The sequence below is a fragment of the Rhinopithecus bieti genome, unplaced genomic scaffold, assembly GCF_001698545.2.
Source record: "Rhinopithecus bieti isolate Rb0 unplaced genomic scaffold, ASM169854v2 scaffold_70550, whole genome shotgun sequence".
In the NCBI taxonomy this organism is placed as follows: Eukaryota; Metazoa; Chordata; class Mammalia; order Primates; family Cercopithecidae; genus Rhinopithecus; species Rhinopithecus bieti.
In genome coordinates, this window is record NW_016826791.1 from 787,034 (window position 1) to 799,332 (window position 12,299).

Consider the following 12,299-nt stretch of genomic DNA (forward strand, 5'->3'; position numbering starts at 1 on the left):
TCTGGTCATATTTTTTTAATTGCATTTCACATAATTCCACGATGTTCCAATCTTACACTCTTGTGCCAATATGTTGAATGATTAGGAGACTTTTAACCCTTTATTAATCAAAGTGTTTGTTTTCCTCTCATGAGCTGTTCACAGATGCCTCCAACTCTGGGAAGACATTATCCAAATACCACTGAAATGACTTGCAACCCAGTCGTTTCCTTAACTGAACACGCTCACGAATGTTTCCATAGGTAACATATTTCAGACCAGGCTTTCGAAGAAAAAACTGCTCCTACGTGAAAATATAGAGTCAGCCATTATGTTCAGCCAAACAAATCTTTGGTGATCAAATGATTATGTCTAACATAGACACAGGTATTTTCATCATGTGAACTAAAAAAGCCCTCCAGATCCCAATTTTTTTCTCTCCAAGGAATGAAGGCAGGGACATACTATGGGACCTCGGGTTTACCCACCATGCACATGTTCACAGCACGTGCCACAGCACCCTAAGTGGCATAGCGGGATCCAGGAAGACTGGGTCCTGCTTCTCAGCCAAAGAATCACAGCCACCTATTGTGGTATCCCCTTTCTCCTGTTTTTTCAGCAATACCCAAGGACAATCCCCCTTACTCCCTGGTCCTGATCAGTATGTTTGTCTTTTCAGAAATGGGGGATGATGTAGTAAAGGGAGAATAGATCCTGCAGGAGTACAGCCTGGGTTCAAAGTCTGGCTCTGCCATTCAGGATCTGCGTGACCTTAGGCAAGTCCTCCACTTGCGAAGTGGTTGTGAGGGTTGAACAGTCTAATGGGGACATGCAAAGCCCCTGGGCGAGCATGGCTGGCACATACTAACCGTCATGCCTGAGATGGTCATTATTATCACCACACTTGGTTAGTTTTTTGTGTGCTCTGACTTGAGGAAGCCCCAAGAATGAATGTCTAATGGACTCTGTTGGCCCCCTGTTGAAAAAAGGTATTCTAAGTAGACTGAAGCCCTTTGCAAACAGAACCCTTATCTTTTCATCTGTGTTTTCCCAGGCCTGGCAGACAGGACAGTGATAGTGTTGAATGAAAGAAGGAGTTTGCTCATCCAAATTAATGTATTATGGGCATGCCATGTTGGATTCTCCCTGGGGATCCATGACCACCGTAGGTCTTTACCATCACATTCTGCCACCCCTAGGTCCCCAAGGTGGATTGGTGCAGGGGACGAACCTGCAGATGGGGGAGGTTGCCATCATTTTGGAGACAAGACAGCATGGATGACCTTAGGCACATCTTCCTGTCCAAAGCCCTCTCTTGTCCCAATCAGTCACTAAATTTCCCATTGTGCTGTATTATGCAATCCATTGGTTTTTATACTTAACATCATACGCCTTTAAGTTAACTTTTTGGCACATATGCTTTGTGAAATTCAGTAAACCATGCAGAAATAGCTATATTCAGTTCAACCATCTAGATCCATGACCAGCGTTCACAGAAAAAAAAAATCAACAAACATGAAAATAAGCTCAAGATTTGTTGTAATGAAATACAATTTTAAACAATGTGATGTTTTTAACCTACCTGATTAAAACGAACAGTTCGATTCTAACCAATATGAGACAGGCACTTTCATATACATTTGATGGCAGCACAGATGACGAGACACACAGTGAAGATCATTTGGATGTTACCCCATCGGGATTTAAAACGCACTAACTCTTGCCCCAGCAAGTTCATGTCTTGAATTTATTCCAAAGATGTATTTGCAAAAATACGCACAAAAAAGTATGTCAATAATTCTCATTTCAAGGCCAGACGTGATGGCTTATGCCTGTAATCCCAGCACTTTGGGAGGCCAAGGCAGGCAGATCATGAGGTCAGGAGTTCAAGACCAGCCTGGCCAATATGGTGAAACCCCATCTCTATTAAAAATATAAAAAATTAGCTGGGTGTGGTGGCATGCGCCTGTAGTCCCAGCTATTCAGGAGGCTGAGCAGGAGAATCACTGAACCTGGGAGGTGGAGGTTGCAGTGAGCCGAGATTGTGCCACTGCACTCCAGCCTGGGCGACAGAGCAAGACTCTGTTTCAAAAGAAAGAAAGAAAAAAAAAAAGAATTCTCGTTTGAGGATTGTGAAGAAAATAGCAAAAAGCCGGTGAAATCATAATGCTTATCAACTGGTACTCTTTATTAATGGGATCAGTTTTGGTAGATCCAGTTAAAGGAACTATTTAAAAGAAGGAGATGTGTTTATATATTCTAATTTTGAAGGATAACTTGAAATCCCCCTGCCTTTTCTTTCCTCATCATAACCCTTTTCCTTTGTTTTAAATGCTATCTTGATTACAAATTCATTTCTTTTCATTCTAGCTTTGATATCTGATTATTCATGCACAAATTATATGGTTTAATTTTACCCATTTGAACTTTACAGGAAGGAAATAATACAGTATAAGTTCTGTTGTGTTTGGCTGCTTTCATTCACCATCACATCTCTGAAGTTTACCTTTGCTCTTGTAGGTACAGTCACACACCATGTGATGATGTTTCAGTCAATGCCTGACCACGTTCATAATGGTAGTCCCATAAGATTATAATACCGTATTTTTACTGTGCCATTTGTTTAGATATGTTTAGATACACAAATACTTACCATTAGGTTACAACTGCCTACAGTGTTCAGTAAAGTCACGTGCCATACAGGTTTGCAGCCTGGGAGCAATGGGCTATACCATAGAGCCAAGGTGTGTAATGGGCTATACCATCTCCATCCCAGTTTGTGTAGGTACACGCTATGATAGTCCCACAACAATGAAATCACCTCATGATGATTTCTCATAATATATTCCTGTCGTTAAGTGAGACATGACTATACACTATAGTTGGTTAATTTTCTTTTTTTTTTTCCTTTGAGATGGAGCTTTGCCCTTGTCACCCAGGCTGGAATGCAGTGTTGTGATCTCGGTTCACTGCAACCTCTACCTCCTGGGTTCAAGCGATTCTCCAGCTTCAGCCTCCCGAATAGCTGGAATTACAGATGCCCACCACCATGCCCGGATAATTTTTTTTTTTGTCTTTTTAGTAGAGATGGGGTTTCACTGTGTTGGCCAGGTTGGTCTCAAACTCCTGGCCTCAGGTGATCCACCCGCCTCAGCCTCCCAAAGTGCTGGGATTACAAGCGTGAACCACCACACCCTGTCCAGTTAATTTTCATTGCTGTATAGGATTATAGCAACTAAATATATCACATTTGTCCAGTCTACTCTTGATGAGTATTTGTATTGTATTAAGTTTTGGCTAAAAGAAATAATGCTGTGTACTAGTTTTCTTGTTCATGCGTCCTGGTGCACAAAAGCACTCGCTTCTGCAGCATATGCATGAGCAGAACTGCTGAATCACAAGGTATTCAGATCTTTTACTTTAGTAGATGCTGCCATGCTGTTTTCAGATGCAATTTTGTAAAAGTCAACACTCCCATAAAGCAAAAGCTGAGAGATCCTATTGCTCACTGACACTTGGGCCTATAAGTTTTTTTTTTTTTTTTTGAGACAGACTTTTGCTCTTGTTGCCTAGGCTGGAGTGCAATGGTGCGATCTTGGCTCACTGCAACTTCCTCCCCCCAGGATCAAGAGATTCTCCTGCCTCAGCCTCCTAAGTAGATGGGACTATGGGAGTGTGCCATGATACCTGGCTAATTTTGTATTTTTAGTAGAGACGGGGTTTCTCCATATTGGCCAGGCTGGTCTCGAACTCCCGACCTCAGGTGATCTGCCTGCCTCGGCCTCCCAAGTGCTGGGATTACAGACATGAGCCACTGTGCCCAGCCAGGCCTGTCAGACTTTTAAAATTCTGCCAATCTAAGCGGTGATGTTGAAATAGCTCTTTGAAGTTTTAATTCACATTTCTCTAATTACAAAAGAAATGGAGCATTATTACCTTCATAATTAAAGTGTGTTTTTTCAATTAGAGAAACATAAGATGAAGACCAGGACATACACTGTCAGAGAGATTCTTACATATTTCCATTTGTTTGTCTGAAATGAGATTTTGCTGGGGATTTTGTATTTATTTATACATAGCTTCTGGATGGACATGCACCCTTGTAAGTCCTGGCAAGGTACTTCACTCCTGGGGAAATGCACAGCTAATAGGGTATAGCTTTGATACGGAAATCTTTGGCTGCTGGTCGAAAAGTGGTAGTGGAAGTTCTCACACAGTCCCATGACCAGCAGCATCCACATCGCTTGGGAAATCAGCGGGGAAGAAAAAGAATCTCAAGAATTGTACATGGGCCAGGTGCGGTGGTTCAGGCTTGTAAATCCCAGCACTCTGCGAGGCCGAGGTGGGTGGATCATGAAGTCAAGAGATTGAGACCAGCCTGGCCAACATGGTGAAACCCCATCTCTACTAAAAATACAAAAATTAGTCAGGCATGGTGGTATGTGCCTGTAGTCCCAGCTACTCAGGAGGCTGAGGCAGGAGGATCACTTGAACCTGGGAGGTGGAGGTTGCAGTGAGGTGAGACGGCGCCACTGCACTCCAGCCTGGGCAACAGAGCAAGACTCCCATCTCAAAAAAAAAAAAAAGAGTTGCATGTGGGGACAGGGCAAGGAGAAGCTGTTTGCTTCAGGTGTGGGACAATTCCCTGGAGGTGGGAACGGAGGGAATAGATGAGCACCTCCATAAAATGACTGCTCATGTTGGTTGATTTACTTCTGAGAGACTTGAGTTTGTGTTCCCCACCTTATATTCATCCAGCCAAATGTGCACCAGTCTTAGGTAGTTACGTGTCGTGGCACTGATGATTGCAGAAGTTTTTCTAGTCTGTTTCTTACTGATATGTCCTACTCGAGAGCAGGGGATTATAAAGAGTTGGCCTCCACACATCCAGATCTAGGCATAAGAAGAATAAAAAACATATGAATGCATTATTACTGGTAATAGGCAACTGCTTTCAAACAAATATAATGGCCAGGTGTGGTGGCTCATGCCTGTAATCCCAGCACTTTGGGAGGCTGAGGCAGGCAGATGACCTGAGGAAGGGAGTTAAGTTTAAGACCAGCCTGGCCAACATGGTGAAACCGCGTCTCTACTAAAAATACAAAAATTAGCTGGGTGTGGTGGCTCACACCTGTAATCCCAGCTACTTGGGAGGCTGAGGCAGGAGAATCGCTTGAACCCGGGAGGCAGAGGTCGTGAGCCGAGATTGTGCCACTGTACTCCAGCCTGGGCAACATAGCGAGACTCCACCTCAAAAACAAAAAAAAACAAACAACAACAAAAACCCATAAAAATGACTAATTATTACAACAGTCTTATAATTCAGATTCTGTGATTATTCCCATTTTACAGATGAGGAAACTAACACATTGGTTAAGAAGTCTTGCCCAGTGACACAGAAGTTTCACAGCAGAGTGCAAGTTTCAAATTTAGAAAGCCTGACTGAGAGCCAGCAATGAAGACAAAGGGGTTCTGCCTCTCTCATAATTACCTACAGGAATTGCTGGATGTAGGCAAGAAACAAGAGAAATGCTGATCGTGACTGAATTCAATTATTCATCTTTTTTAATACCTAAAACTCCTTATGTTGCTCACTTTTAATCTCTATTGATTTTACTACACAAAAGTAAAATATAGCCATTGAAAACTTGGCAAATACAGGAAAGCACACAGACGAAAACATAATTCACTTCTTGTCCTAACATTCTGAGTGAGTCAATATGAACCCAGATACATAGGTAAACTCATGTAGACACAACAACATTAAGATAACTTGCTTTTTTGTCATTTGATGTTGTATGAAATTATTTTCAAAGTCTTAAGTTGTTTGGACATTTTGGTAGCTTCTGATTTTTATTATTAAAAGTAATACCCCAAAGAACATGCTTATGATATAAATCTTTTGCACCTGATTTCTCATCTTACAGTACACTTGCCATAACTCTTTTTTTTTTTTTTTTTGAGACGGAGTCTCGCTCTGTTGCCCAGGCTGGAGTGCAGTGGCCGGATCTCAGTTCACTGCAAGCTCCGCCTCCCGGGTTCACACCATTCTCCTGCCTCAGCCTCCCGAGTAGCTGGGACTGCAGGCGCCCGCCACTGTGCCCAGCTAATTTTTTGTATTTTTAGTAGAGATGGGGTTTCACTGTGTTAGCCAGGATGGTCTCGATCTCCTGACCTCGTGATCCACCCATCTCAGCCTCCCAAAGTGCTGGGATTATAGGCATGAGCCACCATGCCCAGCCGCCATAACTCTTTTGTTTAATTACTCTAACCACTCCATGAGTAGTTCTCACACCAGCACAACTCAGCCATTCTGGCTAAGCCTAGAAGAACCACTTTAGCGATACAATGGATTATGAGAAATAACCATTGCTTGTTGTTTTAAGGCACTGTGTTTTGGGATGGTTTGTTATACAGCAAAAGCTAGCTGATACATGAAGGAGCATTTTCCTCCTAACACCAGTTTTGTTTTTTTTTTCTTTCCAACTTACGTTTTCAGTTCAAGGGTACATGTGTAGGTGTGTTATGTGGGTAAAATGCATGTCTGGGGGTTTAGAGTACAGATTATTTCATCACCCAGGTAATGAGCATCGTACTCACTAGGTAATTTTTTATCCTCATCCTCCTCCCACAATCCACCCTCAGGAAGGCCCCAGTATCTGTTGTTCCTGCTTTGTGTCCATGTACAATGTTTAGCTGTCACTTATACATGAGAACATGCAGTATTTGGTTTTCTGTTCCTGTGTTAATTTGCTTAGGATAATGACCTCCAGCTCCATCCACTTTGCTGCAAAGGACATGATTTTATTATTTTTCAACGGCTGCGTAACATTCCATGGTATATCTGTACCACATTTTCTTTATCCAATCCACTGACTTTTGTTTTTGTTTTTGTTTTTTTGAGACTGAGTCTTGCTCTGTCATCCAGCCTGGATGCCCCGCCATCCAGGTTCAAGCAATTATTGTGCCTAAGCCTCCTGAGTAGCTGGGATTACAGGCACACACTGCCACACCTGGCTAATTTTTGTATTTTTGGTGGAGACGGGGTTTCACCATGTTGGTCAGGCTGGTCTTGAACTCCTGACCTCAAGTGATCTGCCCACCTTAGCCTCCCAAAGTGCTGGGATTAGAGGCATGAGTCACCGTGCCTGGCCCCAGTCCACTGTTGATGGGCATCTAAGTTGATTCCATGTCTTCGTTATTGTGGAAAGTGCTGCAGTGACCATATGTATGCATGTGTCTTTATGGTAGAACAATGTATATTCCTTTGGGTATATACCCAGTAATAGGATTGCTAGGTCAAATGCTAGTTCTGTTTTAAATTCTTTGAGAAATCTCCCAACTGTTTTCCACAATGGTTGAACTAATTTACACTCCAGTAGCAGGGTATAAACATTTCCTTCTCTTCGCAGCCTCGCCAGTATCTGTTATTTTTTTGATTTTTTAATAATAGCCATCCTGACTGGCTAACACCAGTTTTATTTACTCAAGTAAATAAGACCTCCGTCCACTTAGTTGGTCATTCCAGAAACTTGGTGTGATAGATTGAAACCTTGTTCAATAAACAGCTCATTCCTCGTCCCTCACCTTGGGGCACAGCGCGTTTCCCTGACCAACTGAATTTGGGCTTCTCTGTTCGACACATTTGGCCAATGGATCGTGAACACACGTCACGCATGCAGAGGTGTAAATGTGCTGTGTGGTTTGGCTTGACTTTTGAATTCCTGCCATTCAGCGTGAGAAGAATATGCTGTGAGTCGCTGCTACTCCTAGAATGATAATCATATCTGGATCCAATTCAGAGACTAGAGCCCAGCCCAACAACCTCTGTTCTGAGGCAGAGCCACTTTGGCCAACCATGGACAGATGAAAGAAAAAGTAAATGCTTATTGCTCTCAACCACTCAGTTTTGAGGTATTTTATTACGTAACATCATGGTGGCAATAGCCGACTACTGCTGTGACAGTAACTACCTGATTCCTAAAACTCTTAGAAATAGAAATTCTGAGCAGATGGGCCAAGCGTAACCCACTGAGGTACTGGAGTGTTCCAGGCAGAGAGGGAGGAGAGTGTTGAGTGACTTGCCTAATTCTCCCTCATGCAGGTGTTTGAGAATTTGCTTGACTCTCTATTACAGAACACATGGTTTGTTTTCACACCACAGCATCAAGGAGAGTTAGCAACCTTGGGTGGAATCTAAATTGGCATTGATATCTAAGAGGTTCAGCATGGGAGAGAGGCAGAGAAAAGGGTTTCTCTAGGGATAATCTTTCAAGTGCAGGGCGAGGCCCCAGTTCCTGGAGCAGCACACCTTGCCAGCATCTGGGGATGGCAGGATGGACTGCAGGTGTGGGGGAGATCAGGTGAACCAAGACTGCAGATTGTTGGGAGTGTTTGAGGCCAGCCTCTGCTTTGCCAGGAAAATTGAAATGCCATGTTGAAGCTCAGGAGAACCATTCAGAGACTAGAAGTGAACCTGTAGCTTTGTAGGCATCCACGAACCATCACTTTCCACGAGCAAGAGTAGCACCGAGTTCAGGGCAACTAAAAAAAAATTCAGAGCATTGGAGGCTTCCAATACATTGCCAGCCTCAGATGGAAGTGACTTAGAAAGAGGGTAGAACTGAGCTGGTGGGGTCTCAAGACCTGAAGCTGAGTAGACAGCATGAGGCAGGAAACGACAGGTTAGGAGCAGAGTGCTTACAAGTTCCGTGAATTTGGGCAAGTTACTCAACCTCTCCGTGGTTCAGTTTCTTCACTACAAGTCGGAGATAATGGTGGTACTTACCTTACAGGTTTGTTAGGAGGATTAAATGGGTTAATATTTGTAAGATTTTAGAGCAGTGCATGTCAGATATAAGAACTTGTTAAAATACATTTTATCCTTTACATGTATCTTAAATGTGAGTTCTTCAGGGAAGTCATCTAAGACACATACATCCCCCAAGAGAAGGCTAGGTTCTCCTTTTAGAGGGTCCCATAATACTTTGTATTTCTCTACTGCACTTAACAAAAATAATTTTTTTTGTTTTTTGAGTCAGAGTCTCGCTCTGTCTGCCCAGGTTGGAATGCAGTGGCACGATCTTGGCTCACTGCAACCTCCACCTCCCAGGTTCAAGCAATTCTCGTGCCTCAGCCTCCTGAGTAGCTGGGATTACAGACGTGCACCATCATGCCCAGCTAGTTTTTGTATTTGTAGAAGAGACAGGGTTACACCATGTTAGCCAGGCTGGTCTCGGACTCCCGACCTCAGGTGATCCACCTACCTCGGCCTTCCAGAGTGTTGGGATTATAGGCGCGAGCCACCACACCTGGGCCAAAAATAAAATTAAATATCTGATAATCTCACCCTACTCAATAGATAGAAGGTTCATGACATTAGAAGCCACTTTTGGCCGGACTCGGTGGCTCCCGCCTATAATCCCAGCACTTTGGGAGGCTGAGGTGGGCGGATCACGAGGTCAGAAGATCAAAACCATCCTGGCCAACATGGTGAAACCCCATCTCTACTAAAATACAAGCAGCCTGTAGTACCAACTACTCGGGAGGCTGAGGCAAGGGAATCACTTGAACCTGGGAGGCGGAGATTGCAGTGAGCCAAGATCACGCTACTGCACTCCAGCCTGGCAACAGAGCAAGACTCCATCTCAAAAAAAAAAAAAAAAAACGCCCCTTTTGTATTGTGTGCTGCTGTATTTTAGCACCCAGCACAGTGCTTCATACGTAAGAGTACTCAATACATATTGTTGTGTGGATGAATTAATGAAGACTGTGTCTTCTTCTCAGTGATCAGCATACAGCACAGTTTGACTCAAAGGAGGTGCTCCTTAAATGAGGGCTAGATTGAGCTTAAATATTACTCTCAAGAGATAGTCCTAAACTGAAACTATAGAGTTGGATATTATCATGATGCAGGTATTAGTTACAGCCATGGGGATTGATGCAAGTATCCTACTAAAAATGTCAACAAGGGTGTGGCACAGACCCTCGGCAATCAGAGTAGACGTGCCCTGCCAAGTGCTATTCCCTTAGTTACTGGAACATGGGAAGGTCCAGAGAGCCTGGACCTATGGTTGGGCTACAAGTGGAAGGTATTTGGCTGGCTCCGAGTAGAGGTTTTTTCACACCAGATGCAGAAAGACGGCATTATGTTAACTACCAACATGGCTTCACAGGTGCAGAGGACCTGGATGCTAGCCCTGAGCCCTGAAGAGCACATGGTGTAAGAAGCAAAGTCTGACAAGGATGGAAACCTTGGGGACACCTGTGTCTAACTGATGAGCAGCAGCAGAAATTCCTGCAAAGGAAACTGAGAACAACTGAGCGCTGGAAAGCAATCCAGGAATACTGTTCTAACATCCAAGAAAACTTCTGGGAAAGACGGTTTACAGTGTCAGATGCTGCAATGACCTCAGACAGATGGAGGATCAAAAGCCATCCATTAAGGACATCAACATGAAACTGGTGGCAGTTCCTGGAACGATGTCACAGAAAGCTGAGGGCCTTCTAGGATGTTGATTTACTGGAATGAGGAGTAAACGAGAAATGAAGAGGTGTATGCAGGTGCAGAGATCATTCTTCCTCAGGAAAGACAAGGTTACTTGTCGTGGGTAGTGACAGCTGCCGGTGTCAAGAGACTATTTCAGCTACTTATTAATTTACATATTTCTTTATAAAAAGACACCCAAGTATACTTAAAAGATACGATGGGCCATCAGGAAAGGCGCCATTGAAATATTGGAGTAGGAATAATTAATGTTCGAATAATAGTTGTCATTTGCTATCTATAGGGAATGTAGGGCCAGAAAAAGGAATATACTGACTCTCCAACTCTGCCTGTATAATACACAAAACTGATCCCAGTTATTAGATCATGAAAGGAGGTAAACTCCTTGAGCCATTTTCTTAGAGTGCAATATAATAAAACAAGGAATAATCAACCAAACAGAATAAAATGTGCCAAAGGCATCGGTGTTATGAATAATGCCCGGGTCCAAAGGAACTTGAGAATGAAAAAAAAAAAGCAAAAAAAAAAAAAAAAACTAACAAGCTTAAGAGGGACCATCAAATAGAGGCTTGGAGGAAATGATATTATTCTAGATATTTTTATATGCATAATCAAGTATCTGAAGCATTATGAAAGAAGTCTGCTTGGGAACTTTAAAAGTGAACAAATAACTGGCCAAAAGAAAGAAGGAAAAGAGAGAGAAAATAAAATCTAAAACAGAAAAAACTGGAAAAAACAACTACTGAGACAGTAAAAATAATAGATTTAAAATATTATATTAATTTGATATACCATACATCAGAAATAACAAAACATATGGTAGAAGAACCTAATATTTTAAAATTAAATATATTTATTTTAAGAAGTAGAGGCTAGGCACAGTAGCTCACACCTATAATTCCAGTGCTTTGGGAGGCCAAGATGGGAGGATTACTTGAGCCCAGGAGTTCAAGGCCAGCCTGGGCAACATAGCGACACCCCATCTCACTAAAAAAAAAAAAAAAAAGAAGAGATGGGGGTCTTGCTATGTTGCCGAGGTTGGTCTTGAACTCCTGGCTTCAAATAATCCATCTGCCTCAGCCTCCCAAAGTGCTGGGATTACAGTTATTAGCCACCACACCAGGCCAAGAACCTAATATTTTATTAAATGTTTTCCATTTTTATAAGAAGCCCCATAAATTGTTTATTGCATGTGCCACTGGGATGGTATGGGATGTTCATGTAGGAAAATGCAGCATAATTACCACAGCATTGTATGTGACAAAGTTAGGTTTCACTCTCTATAGCTATTTTAAAAATAAAATCTGAATTACCCTTAGTGAAAGTTCCAAATTTTCTCCTCCCCAAAAATCCATATCCTTGTCATACTGTCCAATTTCATTAAAATAATGCCGACGTATAGCAAAAATTCCTCCAGACATTGCAGGTGACCTAGAAAGGGGACATAAATATGAAATTAATTTCACAGAGAAAGTCATTCTGTATTCTCCTCAAAATTATATTGAATTAGTAATAACTTATAGTTTAAAATGAGAAAACAGGCCGGGTGTGGAGGCTCATGCCTGTAATCCCAGCACTTTGGGAGGCCAAGGCGGGTGGATTACAAGTTCAGGAGATCGAGACCATCCTGGCTAACACGGTGAAAGCCCATGTCTACTAAAAATACAAAAAATTAGCCAGGTGAGGTGGCAGCTACTTGGGAGGCTGAGGCAGGAGAATCGCTTGTACCTGGGAGGCGGAGGTTGCAGTGAGCTGAGATCATGCCACTGCACTCCAGCCTGGGACGACAGAGCGAGACTCTGTCTCAAAAAAA

The 12,299-nt window shown here is 42.7% G+C and overlaps 1 protein-coding gene across 2 annotated transcripts in view; it reads right to left on the minus strand.

Annotated features, from left to right (window-relative positions):
• Positions 1-12,299, minus strand: part of GALNTL5 (polypeptide N-acetylgalactosaminyltransferase like 5) — a 69,860-nt gene continuing 57,561 nt past the window's right edge. Inside the window, exons 7-9 of one of the 2 annotated variants that reach the window (XM_017863670.1) lie at positions 11,800-11,917; positions 4,723-4,872; positions 1-283 (exon numbers count right to left, since the gene is read on the minus strand). In XM_017863670.1, the coding sequence (XP_017719159.1) occupies positions 128-283; positions 4,723-4,872; positions 11,800-11,917 (424 nt within the window). In that variant the 3' untranslated portion in view covers positions 1-127. The remainder of the gene's footprint in view (positions 284-4,722; positions 4,873-11,799; positions 11,918-12,299) is intronic. The other variant, XM_017863669.1, reaches the window with a different exon arrangement.